The following is a 15,942-nucleotide window of genomic DNA, read 5'->3' on the forward strand; positions in this document are numbered from 1 at the left end:
AGCCTCCTTTGTTTATGTTGAGATATTTTCCTTTCAAGACTGGTAGAAAAGGACTTAATCCTTGCTATAAAAGTGATATTACTAAACATACACACATGAGACTGATAAAAATGCTAATTAGAGGACATTTTCAGACGGCATTTAGAGGTTTTTGCATCTAAACTCTTCATATATTCAAGTATTTTCATATGTGTGTAAAGTCACCATGACCCCAACGTGCTGTGTGCATTGTGCGCATGCGCGTGCTTTGGGTGTTTTACGGTTACGCGCTCAGGTGAAGAGCAGCAGGTGATTGACAGCTGCAGAACGTCAGAAACTCCGGCAGGATGACGCGGTGCACGCGCAGCTGATGAACAGAACACACGGATGACCACAGATTGAGGTAAAACATGGTATTTTTCTTTTTTTAACTTCATCAGTTATCTAATAAATGCGTTGTGGAGGTGCTGAGAAATAATAATTAGGACGTGCTGCAAATTTAATGATCCTCCAGGACGCACATGCAGGCTGTATCGATTACAGACCTGTTTAAATGAGTGCTGCTACATATGTTTTATTTGATATGTCATCCTTTATGTACTGAACACTCAATGAGTGTGTTAAATTGTGCTTTGGGGTTTGCAAACTGTGTTTTATTCTGGGTCACACTGTTTGAAGGGTTCATGTTACTCTCTAATTACATGGTAATTCAGTAAAGGGTTTAAGTTTGCCCTATTTTTGGAGCCATAATGGACAGTTCTCTGATAAACACCGGATTCAGTTGGTTATTGTCCTTTATTGGGTCATTATTTTAACAATGTCTGCGTTCCCAAAACTTTATTTCCCATTAAAACCAAAACCAAAAAGTCAAGCTGATTATTGAGACATGTTGTCGAAAGGGCAGAGAACAGAAGTTTATGTATAAAGGAATTCGTCCATTTAGCGTCATTACTTTGTCATAAAATAAAATACTAATCATCCAGCTACAAAGTAAACCCACCAGGCCCTATACACAAGGAAAAATGATTAATCAAAATGGCTGACTTTTATATCGTTTGATTTTGTGAACATATTTAGTGGCCCGTTCCCACCACTAAATGATTAAAAAATTTATAAGTCAGAATCCTGACTTAATAACTCGCAATTCTGACTTAATAACTTGCAATTATGACTTTATAACTCAGAATTCTAACTTTATAACTCAGAATTGCGACTTTATAACTCAGAATTCTGACTTAATAACTCAGAATTGCGACTTTATAACTCAGAATTCTGACTTAATAACTCAGAATTGCGACTTTATAACTCAGAATTCTGACTAATAACTCTCAATTCTGACTTAATAACTCTCAATTCTGACTTAATAACTCAGAATTGCGACTTTATAACTTAAATTTATTTATTTATTATATATATATATATATATATATATATATATATATATATATATATATATATATATATATATATGTATAATTTTTTTTTTATATACATTTTTTTTTATCATTCAGTGGCGGCAACGGGCTTTCATAGATACAAGACCTGCCTTGACAACACTACATTTTCAACATTTTATTTCTACTTGCGTATATATTAATGCACTAATATTAATATGTATGACATTTTACTTTATGTTATGTTTACATTTAAATTAATCCTTTGATAGTATAGCGGACATCTATTTTGCTACTCTTTAAATGGATAGTTCACCCAAAAATCAAAACGCTGTTGTTTACTGTTCCTTCATATGGTCTAGACTTGTTTTTTTCTTCTGAAAGACAAAGGAACTCAACACAAGGGAAGATATTCTGAAGAGAGGTTGATAAAAGCAGCTATTGACATCCATAGTGATGTAAACAAATTCACAGAGACAGTATATGTTAACATTATATTGAAACAACTACATTTAAACGTTTATATTTTCCCAAAACTACTCACCTCAGAGTTCTGGGATCAGAAAAAATAACAATCTGTAAATATTTTTTTACGTTTTAAATGAGTAAAATAAACATGCGTTATGGATGTGACCAAAAAAGTGGCTGCTGCTGACTATATAAATATAGAGGGTTTAGTGTCTTGTGTCGTAAATTCAGTGCAGATTTTCCTGGACCAATCAGTGATCATCTGTGTCGCATTATTTTGGTAATAATTTAACTTGCTTGGCACCTGTTGAACTCCACGTGGTTCAATGTAATGCTTAAAGAACACAGTGGAAAAGCCTCCAACAGTGAGCCTTACCATGTACCATACCATGCATTGGAAAAAATGCTTTAAGGAAACAGGAACAACCCCTTTTTGACCATACAAAGGGTGTATTGACCATATTTCCCATTGTTAAACAAGGAAAAGTGGATTCAGACGCGCACTAAGTGCACATGTGCCATGAGTTTCAGACCTAGAGGTTAAAATACAGTAGGGAACCTTGTATTTAAACCTCCCATGCCACTAAACCTGTTCTCTGGTTTTGTAATCTGTATTAATTTAATGTGAGGTATAGTATGTCCCACCTGACCCCAAGAATCCCCATCTCCACCATTAAAACCTAAACAACATGACAGACAGCTTGAACACCCACACACTTGTAAACAAAGAGGTCACTGTCATTTTGGGTAAAGATTTGCCATAAGGAATAAGTTGGACATTACTTCAGAAGACCTTATGGTAGTTACATAGTTTTATTGACAGGTTATTGACAGAGTATCCTCCAGAAACAGCCATGAAGGAGGTTCTTATTCCCTTCAGTTGTGCATGCCTGATAAAAGGCAGTTTTCGTTTGACTCAAACATTCAGAAACAACATTTAAGAGACAGCTGTCGTTCAGTTTTATTGGTCATTTCAAATATAAAATCTAATCATAATCTTGACAAATAGTTTTGGAGAATTTGATGTCTTCCTGTTCAAAGAGTGACCTGACCAATAGCTTTAAATACCTGCTACACCCCTAAATCGTCTCCAGAGAAAATCTCGTTCTGTCCTGGTTTTTTTTTTCCTTTTCCAACAATTGAACTCAGTTTAATTTCACACCTCATGGGACTATTCAACTCGGACTGCAAAATCAAGCAGGACACAAGAACTCCTAAAGGATCTCCAACCTGCATCAAGAAAAACCTGCCCAGCACGAGAGAGTAAATGCAAGTATTTTCTTACATGCGTTTTAAAGCTGTGCCCTATTAAAGGTGTTTTTAATGATCAGTCTGTTATTCTTGTTAAGTGTGGTTGAACTGAGCGGAAATTGTCATCTGTACCTAGCTTCTATTTTCTCTCTCTTTCTTTTTTTTCAGTGTGTTATTTATTGTGCATTTGTTTGTATGTTAGACTAGTCAATAAATCGCGCTATAACCATGGATTGTCCTTGTTTGCCTCACAGAAATGGTCACTTTAACGGTAAAAGACCCTTGCTACTTATTAAAGTTTAAAAAAAACTACGTCTAAGCTATTCATCCCCTTCACAAGAAGTATAATTAATTCCTTTCTAAATGAATAAACAATTAAAAGTCTGCTCAGACGAGCGGGCGCAGTCATTGTTACATTTATTTTGTTAAATTAACTTTGAGTTAATTTTGAATATTCATAATTAAAAATAACTTGGTATTCTTGATCATTGATATTCACACATTGAGCTAACTTTGCTACAAAGTATAAAAAGGTTACCATATTCAAAAGTAATGGCAGAAACTAAAGAAGTCTAAAAAGGTTACCATATTCAAAAGTAGTGGCAGGAACTAAAGAAGTGTAAAAAGGTTACCATATTCAAAAGTACTGGTAGGAACTAAATAAGAGTAAAAAGGTTACCATATTTAAAAGTAGTGGCGAGAACTAAATAAGAGTAAAAAGGTTACCTTATTCAAAAGTAGGGGCAGGAACTAAATAAGAGTAAAAAGGTTACCATATTCAGAAGTTGTGGCAGGAACTAAAGAAGTGTAAAAAGGTTACCATATTCAAAAGTAGTGGCAGGAACTAAAGAAGTGTAAAAAGGTTACCATATTCAAAAGTACTGGTAGGAACTAAATAAGAGTAAAAAGGTTACCATATTCAAAAGTAGTGGCGAGAACTAAATAAGAGTAAAAAGGTTACCATATTCAAAAGTAGTGGCGAGAACTAAATAAGAGTAAAAAGGTTACCATATTCAAAATAGTGGCGAGAACTAAATAAGGGTAAAAAGGTTACCTTATTCAAAAGTAGTGGCGAGAACCAAATAAGAGTAAAAAGGTTACCATATTCAAAATAGTGGCGAGAACTAAATAAGAGTAAAAAGTTTACCATATTCAAAAGTAGTGGCGAGAACTAAATAAGGGTAAAAAGGTTACCGTATTCAAAGGTAGTGGCGGGAACTAAAGAAGTCTAAAAAGGTTACCATATTCAAAAGTAGTGGCGAGAACTAAATAAGAGTAAAAAGGTTACCATATTCAAAACTAGTGGCGAGAACTAAATAAGAGTAAAAAGGTTACCATATTCAAAAGTAGTGGCGAGAACTAAATAAGAGTAAAAAGGTTACCATATTCAAAACTAGTGGCGAGAACTAAATAAGAGTAAAAAGGTTACCATATTCAAAACTAGTGGCAGAAACTAAATAAGAGTAAAAAGGTTACCATATTCAAGAGTAGTGGCGAGAACTAAATAAGAGTAAAAAGGTTACCATATTCAAAAGTAGTGGCAGAAACTAAATAAGAGTAAAAAGGTTACCATATTCAAAGGTAGTGGCGGGAACTAAAGAAGTCTAAAAAGGTTACCATATTCAAAAGTAGTGGCGAGAACTAAATAAGAGTAAAAAGGTTACCACATTCAAAAGTAGCTGTGTAGGGATGGGCTTTACTCAGACTTAAATGTGTTATATAATAAAACAACAAAAAAAGAAAAAGGCCCAGGATAGACTTTAACACCATTTGCCCTCTTCCTTGAACTTTCCTTCCCCTCTGGACTTGATAAATACTCAGGTGTGACTGGTAATGAGGTTTTGTTCACTATCTTTGATAAATTTTGATTAAATCCCAACAGATGAGTAAATCTTTGTCACTAGTTAACTTTAACAAAAGAACCATTCATTGCTCTCCCAGGAAATTTAAAGGGAAGGATGAAATATCTCGGGTTCGCAAGTCAGTATGCAGACCAGCCCGTGATGAAGAGCTGTCAAGCTCAACACGGTATAATTTTGGACTTCCATCTGTACTCTCAGATTCATCTTTGAGTAATTGATGTTGTGCATTTACCTCTGAATTGGCTTTTATTGTTTGATTCTGTAATTGGCATGATACACTCTCATCTGGAAAATGAAGTGTTAAGTTTTGATCCATTCTGAATTCTCCTGAAATCTTTTACATTCAGTAGATTATGTGAAGGCCGGTGCTACCTTGATCTGTGTACATGATATCCAAAGGAATTGCACGAGACAAGCTCGGAGACTATTCGATTTCTGGTTATCACTGATTTAACAAGTTGTATGGAGATGACTTAACTAACTACACTTTTAGTACGAGTGAGCAGGAGGCAATCGGACTAATTGGGTATTAGTTAACCATGCATACTCTGACTTGATTCAGAATGTCGAGATCCTGTCCATGAGAAACACGTAAACCTCCCCTGGGCATGAAAGCTCTGTGAGGCATTGGGTCCCTAATGAACGTATGGTCACTTAATATTGGAGTCAGATTGAATTTGGAGTTGAAAACAAATATAAGTACATAAATAACAGAATTCTTAAGCGCTAAAAAGGCTTACACACGATTAACCTTCGTCAATTCATTGATTTCCATCGTTGTGCTGATTGAATGGAATCTTACAGCATCAAGAACTAAAGAAGTCTAAAAAAGAATCTAAAATAAAGTGGCAAATAAGTTATCCCCATGTCTCAAGAACCAGTGAGTCCGATTTCGGTTGCTATTTCAAAGAGTAAGTGCCCGGGGTGTAAGGAAAAGTTTAGCATTGGCCTCTGTACATGGAGAAGTGAATTATGCATTCATTCACTCACTCATAGGCAGATCCGTTTCACTGTTCATTAGACTCTCGCTGTCTGTGTTCGTCCTGCAGACTGGAGGCATCTGAACCCACGTGTGCATTATGAAGGAGAACAGGTCCTCGTGTCAGATGGAGCAGCTGCCCTGTGCGTGTCTACTGGACTGCCACAGACAGACCCACTCCCGCAGCGCCACCGCCACCATTCCTCTCAGACACAGAGCCAACGGGGCTGTGGGCGCCTTGTGCAGCAGTCCCAACTGTGTGGTGTCCGACAGGCTGGAGGACTCAGGGCAGGGGCGGTTCGGGACCGGCAGGGTGCTGGTCACAGGGGGAGCCGGGTACTTCGGATACAGACTGGGCCGTGCTCTGGCCAAGCAGGGGGCTGTCGTGGTGCTGCTGGATCTCCACCAGCCACCTTGGGACATCCCGGATGGAGCCGTCTTCCAGCAGGTGAGGGGAAACCGGAGAGTCTGGGGATATTGGGTTGAGGGGCTGCTGCCGGGGGCGGTGGACTGTGACAGAAGCACAGGTGCGCAGTACAGGACGCGCAGGCCTCGAGTTTCAGAGAGGTTTATGACTCCTCGCTTATGTGCTCGGGTGTCTCGGAGAAACTGCTGTAGGAAAGAGCTGGGAAAGTGAATCTGAAACTGCCATGAGATGAGTTCACCCAGATATGATTGACTTTTTCTTTATTTGTTTCAATCCTGTTTGAGTTTCGTTCTTCTGTTTAAGACAAAGGAAGATCAACTGAAGAATGCTGCGGAAAAAACAGCCATTGACTTCCATAGTCATTTGAGTTCCTACTATGGATGCCAATGGTTGGTTTTTCCCAACATTCTGATGAGTGTCTTGTTTTGTGTTTAACAGACGAGAGAGTTAAACCACTTGAGTTTAATTTTTGGGCGAACTAACCTTCAAAAACAGGCTTTGCTTTTGTCTTTACAGTTTTTAGCATACACAAGCATAGAAGTATTTATATGGTTATATCTAGGGGTGTCAAAATTAATTGTTTCTTCCATGCACCACAATGCAGATGGGGACAATTCCATACCGGTTCACTAATAGATCATAACCGGTTATTACGTACTGATATCATTCATCTCCTATGCGCGATGTCGCAGTAGAATACTATGGTGAAGGAGGCGAGGGCGAGTAAATAAAACTCTCCTACCACTTAAAAGGTAGATAATTATGCCCAGTTCAACTGCTTGTGAGTTTGCTGGAAAGTCTTTCATTGACCGAAGAAGGCACAGCACATGAACCGCTATTTCACTACTAGGGAGAAATACTGTAAAACTCCATCTCTGCCTCTCTCTCTCACTTTGGACAGTTGACCCGCTGGCGTGTTCGTGAGGTAAATTTTCCTCTCCTCTTAAAGCGATACTTGTGGATCCAGATATGAGTGTGCCTGAGGTGCGAGTTTTCTCCACCGTTTCTATTACGAATTACCTGTGATAACCGTGTATTATGCACATATAGACTGTAACTCATCGATAAACAGCACTTTAATTTCTTAAGCCAATCGCAGCCCTTTCTGTTGAGCACGTGAAGACAATAACCAATCATAGGGGTGTAAGACCTCGCTTGACAGTGCTCAAAAAGCAAGCGGGATCATATTTACATTAGTTTATTTGCTATAAATGCTCATGCTGTCTTCACTGCATGTGTTTTGTTTGATACATTCATAAGGAGTGTTTTTTTTGAGCAGGTTAAATTAAGGGTACAGTTCATATATCTTACTGCTGTATTAAAGGACAAAATTGTATTACAAATAATATATAAATATTAATATATTTATAGATTTGAATTAAAAAACATTTCTTGTGTTGTGAAGAAAAAATCTAATTGTGTAAAGCATCGTCCATGCACCGAGATGTTATACTGAACCGAATCGATGGCATGATAATCGTAACTGAAGCGAACCGTGAGACCAGTGTAGGCTCACACCCCTAGTTATATCTGAGGAGTTTAAGGGGATAGTTCAGCCATAGATGATTTACTCTTCCTCCAATTCTTGCAAACTTGTTTCTTTTCTGTTTCTTTTCTTTTCTTGTTTCTTTTCTGTATAAATCACTAAACGGCCTAGGACCGCAATACATTATAGATATGCTCACTGAATACAAACCTAACAGATCACTCAGATCTTTAGGATCAAATAGATTTGAAATCCCAAGAGTTCAGTCAAAGCAGGGTGAATCGGCTTTCAGCTACTACGCCCCTCGCTGCTGGAATCAGCTTCCAGAAATGATCAGATGTGCTCCAACATTAGGCACGTTCAAATCCAGACTGAAAACACATCTGTTTAGCTGTGCCTTTACTGAATGAGCACTGTGCTGCATCCGACAGATCGAACTACTATGTTTTTCTCTTCTTTTTAATTCTTTTATCAGCTTTTATTTAATTTTATTTTATTTTATTTTTATTCTTACTATTTTTATGTTTGTTTTTATTTCTTTTGTAATTGTTTCTTTTATTCCTGTATATGTAAAGCACTTTGAATTGCCACTGTGTATGAAATGTGCTATATAAATAAACTTGCCTTGCCTTGCCTTGCCTTGGAAGATATACTGGCGAATGCTGGTGGGAAAAAACGCTGTTAACATTCTGAAGAGTGTCTTGTTTTGTATTTGACAGAAGAAAGAATAATTTTTCTTTCAAACTATCCCTTTAAAACTAGCTTTTGCTTTTGTCTTATCAGTTTTTTGCATATAAAAGCACATATGAAGAGTTCAGATGCAAAAACCTCTAAGTGCCGTCTGAAATTTCCAACGAAAATGAACATTTTTCTCAGCCTCCTTTGTTTTTGTTGAGATATTTCACTTTAAAGACCAGGAAAATGACTCGTTCTTTGCCATAAAAGTGATATTACTGAACATACACACAGGAACCTGCTAAACATGCTCATTTTAGAGGAAAATTGAGATGTTTTTGCATCTAATCTCTTCATATGTAGTTATAGGATTTGTTCTGAGGAGGTTAAAGGGATAGATGATAAATCTGTAATCATTTACTCACCATCCTCTTGCTCCAAAACCTGTGTGAGTGTCTTTTTTCTGCTGTTCATTGCTTTAAGACCTTGATTTTACATGGGCAATGAAGCAGAAATCTATGTTAGTAAATAATGTCCTTCAAATACTGATCATTTTACTATGATTCACCAACTTCTGGAAATTATGAATGAGACACAGACTAAAAAAAGCAAGTCATCGTTTCAATTTTCAGGACAACATGTCACTGCAGTAACCATACTGTGGGATACTAGCACAGTGGTTTTTTGGACCCAATACATTTAACATTAAGGATTTGACAAAAGTTTTCAGCCTCATTTTAATTGTAGATAATCTCAGTTTCAATTATGGCTGTCAATGGCTGATTTTTCCCCCAACATTCTGAAGAGGGTCTTGTTTTGTATTTGACAGAACAAAGAATTATTTTTCTTTTAAACTCTCCCTTTAAAACCAATCAACACTGAACACAAATGAAGATTTTTTTCAACCAAAAAATAACGGTAATGCTTTAGTTCTGGTCACAATTCATGCTATTAACTACTGGCTCATTACCTGCCTATTATTAAGATATGAACTGTTCATTAGTACTTATATAGCATGTTCTTATTCTGCATCCCTAATCCCACCCAAAACCTAAACCTATACTATTAATAAACAGCTAATTAGTAGTTTATTAAGCTAGTAGTGTTGTTTAATGCATTGCTAATACCGTGAAATGTGACCTAAACCAAAGTTTTACCAAAATAATATTATTTATATTTATGAAAATGAAAAAAGGAGCAAATAAAAGGGAGACGACAGCTTGGTTACACTTTAGTAATCACTATAGTGGCTTATTACCTACCTATTATTAAGATATTGGCTGTTTATTAGTAGTTATTAAGTAGATTTTCTGCATAATCTTATTCTACATCCCTAATCTTGCCCAATACCTAAACCCAAATAATACCTTAAAAACTAATAATAAGCACTTAGCAGCCATTTAGACATTCACTGAAACAAAAGTTGTAGTAAATGCTTTGTTAATAACTAGAATTGTATCTACAATTAAAATGAGGCTGAAAACTTTTGTCAAATCCTTAATGTTAAATGTATTGGATCCAAACAAACACTGTGCTCGTATCCCACAGTATGGTTTGTGCGGTGACATGTTGTTCTGAAAATTGACACGATAACTTGGTTTTCAGTCTGTGTCTCATTCGTTATTCCCAGAAGTTTGTGAATCGTGGTGAAATGATCAGGATTTTATTATTTTTAACACAGTTTTATGCTTCTAAAATGTAAAATCAAGGTCCTAAAGCAATCAGCTTGCCTTTATTTTGAAGATAGATGATGAAAATTTGCACCACATGTTTTATTTTCTATAAATATGTATATATTAAAGTAACAATTTAGGCAAATTATTATAAAGCCAAACATTTTCTAAGCATATTAATTAATTTTTTTCTTACCCCTATTTAAAATAATGTAAATATACAATCTTATTTTGACTGTTCTAGATGTAGTTTCCTAAATATTTTATAGAATAATAAAGTGCATCATGAGAGACCAGCAATTTGTATTAAAATGTACTGATTTAATGAACATAACTGTGATTGACAAAGATTTTGTTGTGTTTCAGTACATCTGTGTGTGTGTGTTTTCTTGAAGATCGACATTCGGGATTATGATGCTCTGTATAAGCTCTGTGCAGGAGTGGACGTCATATTTCACACGGCGTCCTATGGGATGTCAGGACCTGAACAGGTCAGTCAGTAAAAACATGAGTCTATAGAGAGTATCCTATAAAGAACTGAAGATCAATGCAAATGTACTTTACTACATAGCAATATTTATATAGCGTAGGCGGCACGGTGGCTCAGTGGTTAGCCCTGTCGCCTCACAGCAAGAAGGTCACTGGTTCGAGTCCCAGCTGGGTCAGTTAGCATTTCAGTGGGAAATTTGCACGTTTTCCTTGTGTTGGCGTGGATTCTCCAGTTTTCCCCACAGTCCAAACACATGTTCTATAAGTGAATTAAATTAACTAAGTTGGTGTATGAGTGTGTGTGTGTGAATGTGAGAGTGTGTGGTGTTTCCCAGTGCTGGGTTGTGGCTGGAAGGGTATCCGCTGCGTAAAACATATGCCGCAATAGTCGTTGGTTCATTCTGCTGTGGCGATCTCTGATAAATAAGGGACTAGGCCGAAGGAAGCTGAATGAATGTATTTATAGCATATCATTTTACAAATATAGCATTACTACAGTGCTCATTTGGATTTTAGTGATAGGAAATTACCATTCACATTGAATATTTTAAATGACTAAAGTGCTGGCATCAACTGCTTCCTATAGTAGATATATTCACAGTAGCTCAAATGGAAGACCTGGGTAATTATTAATAAAAAACACAGAATAATACATTTCATTATACTATTTTGTGCCTTCGTTGGGCAAAGAACCATATATGAAAACTTATGACCACACATACTGTCATAAAAGTTGTAATAACCCTGAGTAACTGTAACACTGGGAGTGACACAGACAACTGAAGTTCGGATCCACGTGCAGGTTTAATCAAAGTCAGGCAAGCTAAGGTCAACACAGGTGCAAACAGATGTATAAAGGCAGTCCAGAATCGTAGTCAAACACAGGCGAGAGGTCGGTAGACAGGCGGCAGACAAGGAGAAAGGGAAACCAGGCAAAAATCAAAAACACGGAGGAACAAGACTAAGGGAACCGCGTCATAATGTCACTTTACAAATAACAAGCTCGGCAATGAAAGAGAGTGTGAGCTGTATAAATAGTGTCTGTAATCAGTCTAGAAGGTGCAACAGCTGTGGGAGTCTAATCAGTGGAAATGTGGAAGCATGTGTGTGTGTGAACGGAGTGCATGGATGAATATGTAGTCCATGAATGGCGGATTTGTAGTCCTTATGTGCAAACCAGCGATCTAGGGAGTTATAATCGCTGGTGACCGTGACAGTAACACTGTATTTAAACGAGTGCCTTATATATTTCATTTCCTTTTCGGCTTAGTCCCTTTATTAATCTGGGGTCGCCACAGTGGAGTGAACTGTGTTCTGTAATTCATCAAACTGTGAATTGTGAACACTTGTCATATCTTTTCTTATAATACGCATATTTGGGATTGTTTGTGAAGTGAATCGGTTTTATAATGAACTAAAGCGAGAGGTTTTTCTTGTTTTGCAGCTAAGGAGAAAGCAGATTGAGTCAGTCAATGTTGGTGGCACAAACAACGTCATAAACGGTGAGCAGACACCTTTCCTGTCATTCATGCTGTGCTTATTACACCTGATATTTAAATAATGAGTATAGTGTCTCTATTTTAATCAGGCTTTTATTCTAATGCTGTTTATAGCAGTTCACATTCAATATTTCTAAGACCGAATGTGACTCTGGACCACAATCACTTCCATTGATTGTGTTTTTTTAGAATAGGAAAATTAGTTATATTAGAAAATATTAGTGAATATCGGTAATCTGAGGGTTCAAAAAAATCTAAATACTGATAAAATCAACTTTAAAGTTGTCTAAATTAAGTCCTTAGCAATGTACACCCCTAAACAATAATTAACCTTTGACAAATTCACAGTAGGAGATTTACAAAATGTCCAACCCAGGCTCATTCCGAGAACGTAGTCCCGTGGACGTTTCTGGAGACCGCGAAATACGTAGCCGGGGGTACGTACGGCTGAATTTCATTTTTTTAAGCGAACGCTGCGGGGCGGTGTGACGCCGTTCCTTTTGGCGCTTGCTGGCCGGCCAGCCGGCCGCTCGCCTCCATGTGGAGGGCTTTACCGCTACAGCCAGTTTGTCCGGTTAGCTCTTCGTGTACTTTTGGGGACTCGAGGCGCAGAGAGGGGCTGACCACCACAACGACGACCGGGTTCGAGTCCGGGGAAGAGCGGTTCCAGAAATCAGGTAAGAAAACAAAAACAAAGTCCAAAAAATGAAGCGAACAAGTTCGTCACAGGGTGAGAATGTGGTCAAAATCTGAAAACGTGGTAAAAATCAGACGAGGGCTTTTCTTTTTCTGGACGGCTTTTGTGAATCGTCGTTGGTTGGGTTTGGGGACGGAGGAGGGTGGGTCAGCCGTTTGGCCGGTCGCACGGTCAATCATTCTGTCATCTAGGCAGACAGGCGGAAGATCATTCGACAGCCGCCTCTAGCGGGTTTACGCGAAAAAAAAACTGCAAAAATACGTACCTCCCAGGACGTATTTCGCGGTCTCCAGAAACGTCCCTGGGACTACGTTCACAGAATGAGCCTGGGTTGAAAATGTCTGCATGGAAGAAGATCTTTATTTAAAGGAGACCTATTATGCAAAAATCACTTTCATCAGGGGTTTAAGCACAGTTGTGTGGCTGTGAGTCTTCAAATGCTGGGGCCACAATCACGGCCACCCCGCTAGCCACCCCACGCAATCTCCACGCTCCACTCTAATGGTACTCTTTTGGTGGGCATGGTGTATGACAGAAAGTTTCAGACGACGTCATTCTCGCTCGAGGAAATGTCTACAGTAAAGCTGTATGGGTCGCTCACATATCATATGAGAAGCTCTTCTCACAAAACAAATGCTTTATACACACAAATACTTGTGTATAAGTGTTCTTTACTAACCTTACTATGGACATGAGTTGATTATAACTGCAGATCAATGATAAAAATAGCCTACTGAAACGTCTGCAATTATATAAAATAAATAAATAAATGAACATATATATGAACACACACAGACCCTTACAGTCTCTGATATGTTACCACTTACAGAAAAACTACACACAGCATACATTTAGTCCTTATTTAGCTTCAAAAGCAACACGAAGTATAGCCCTGTCAGTGCAGACCTCTCATCTGTATCTTTAATCTTCAGCAGCACATGTAGCCTCTGTTAGAAAGTAATTCTGTCATTCTGAGTTCATAATAGCCCAAAAGCTGATGATAATAGTTAAACATGGCAGTTTGTTCACGTTTTAGGTTGCTGAAAGAATCATTTGCTCTCTTGTTTTTCCGGCTTCTTTGTTTTTTCACGCTTCACTCTCACGTTTTTCCATTTCTGAAAGGATTGGGTGTCAGAAGCACTTCAATAATCACGCACACGGTATTATCAGCAGCTCAAGAAGTTTGCTATTTCAAATACAGATGCGCTACGAGCTCTCTGGAGAAAGTGAAAGGGCTCGCACTTTTAGACAGGCTCGTAAAACAACAACAGGACACGGCAGATTTTGTTCTTCTTGACTTTGTGGCTGTACATCAAGATGGCGACAAGGAGCTTGTTTCGACCATGGCTTATTATTATATGTATACATTATTACGATGTAATGTCTCGGCTGTGTTTTAAAAAATGGCGGTTCCTTTGTTTTCATTCTTCTGCTTGTCCACGAGCGAGTGACATGTCTCTGTAAAGCAATAGCGTTCAGCTGTGCATCTAGCTCCGCCATTTGGTACCCTTTTGTCGTGCTAGGTACCCTTTGCAAAAGGTACCCAAAAAGGGGTATAGTACGTTTTGCTTTTTGGTACCCTTTGACAGTGGAAACGGCCATAAAAGCGTACCGGACTGTACCGTACCACTCAGTGGAGACGGGCCATTTAGTCAGAGATATACAAAACAACATCCTCCCTCTATTCAAAGCATTATAAAACATTATTTGCTGGGCATTTTGAGATGAAACTTCCCATACACACTCTAGGGACATCAGAGATTTATTTAACATCTTGTAAAAAGGGACATAAGAGGTTCCCTTTAATATTATAATGATTTAAAATCGATAGTTTGACCCATACAACGTATTGTGGCATTTTGGTTGGCAAGATTTACAGCAATGATGAATGTACTTCTAAATAGTTGCAAATCACTATTGACTAATACGTTAAGAGAACTTCAGTGATATTTGCTTTTGAGCGGATTTGTAAAGCAACATTGTAGAGTAGAAAATGCACTGTGACAAACTGATAAATAGGAAGCTTAATGGAAAACGGTGTTATTTTTCTGAGTGTCAGCATGTGATGAGTTGTGTTGTGTGTAGTGTGCGCAGAGCGGGGCATCTCCAGACTCATCTACACCAGTACAGTGAATGTGGCGTTTGCTGGACGGCCCATTGAGGACGGAGATGAAGACTCAGTTCCCTGTGTGCCGCTGGACATGGTGAGTGTTTCTGAAGAGCTCATGTTGGAGATTTGGGTTACACTTTACTTAAAGGGGATGTTCGAAAGACTGTCATGACACATTTATAATCATGATATGACACGTCATGAATGTGAATCAGATTTTATTCATGCTTATAACAACATTAAGTGTCATTTACTCAGTTATGTCAATTTGTCTTAGTCATGATAACATTACAGAGACAAAGTAACTATAAAATCTGTCATATAAATGACTGTCATGAGGCCTTTATAATTGTGTCATGATTTTATAACGTCATTATTAATTTAACGACATTGAATTTGATTTAATTAAAAATTAATTATGCTGTTGTAACATTATTTGACATAGAACTGACAATTTTATTGAGATATTTTAATGACAAGTGAAAAACATGTTCATGACATAATTATAATGGCCTCATGACAATCATGTTTATGACAGATTTATGACAAGCTGTCTTGATAAAGTCAAGTTGTCATAAAATAAATTAATCTTTGCATTCAAAATGATATAACTAAATGAATGACACTTAATGACAGTTGACATAAGCATGCATACAATCTCCTTTATATACATGGCAAGTGCAGTTTGCATGTTCTTCCCATGTTGGCGTGGGTTTTCTCCAGGTTCTCTGGTTTCCCCCACAGTCCAAAGACACGCGGTATAAGCAAATCGAATAAACCAAATTGGCTGTAGTGTATGAATGTGTGTATGTGTGAATGTATGGGTGTTTCCCAACACTGAGGGTTATTTTCACAGTGCTGCGTTATGTCAGGCATCTGCTGTGTAAAACTATTGCCAGAGAAATAGTTGGTTCATTCAGCTGTGGAGAATGATGAAGCAGGGAATTGGTAAA

General features: G+C 37.7%; 1 protein-coding gene across 1 annotated transcript in view; it reads left to right on the plus strand.

Moving 5' to 3' along the window:
* Window positions 1-312: 312 nt before the first annotated feature.
* The window catches only part of sdr42e2 (short chain dehydrogenase/reductase family 42E, member 2), a 50,107-nt gene continuing 34,477 nt past the window's right edge, over window positions 313-15,942 (plus strand). The window contains exons 1-5 of the mRNA XM_056452828.1: window positions 313-382; window positions 6,004-6,381; window positions 10,590-10,685; window positions 12,128-12,185; window positions 14,965-15,083. Coding sequence (XP_056308803.1) covers window positions 6,034-6,381; window positions 10,590-10,685; window positions 12,128-12,185; window positions 14,965-15,083 — 621 coding nt within the window. The 5' untranslated portion in view covers window positions 313-382; window positions 6,004-6,033. The remainder of the gene's footprint in view (window positions 383-6,003; window positions 6,382-10,589; window positions 10,686-12,127; window positions 12,186-14,964; window positions 15,084-15,942) is intronic.

The sequence above is a fragment of the Danio aesculapii genome, chromosome 3 (genome assembly GCF_903798145.1).
Source record: "Danio aesculapii chromosome 3, fDanAes4.1, whole genome shotgun sequence".
NCBI classification, from domain to species: Eukaryota; Metazoa; Chordata; class Actinopteri; order Cypriniformes; family Danionidae; genus Danio; species Danio aesculapii.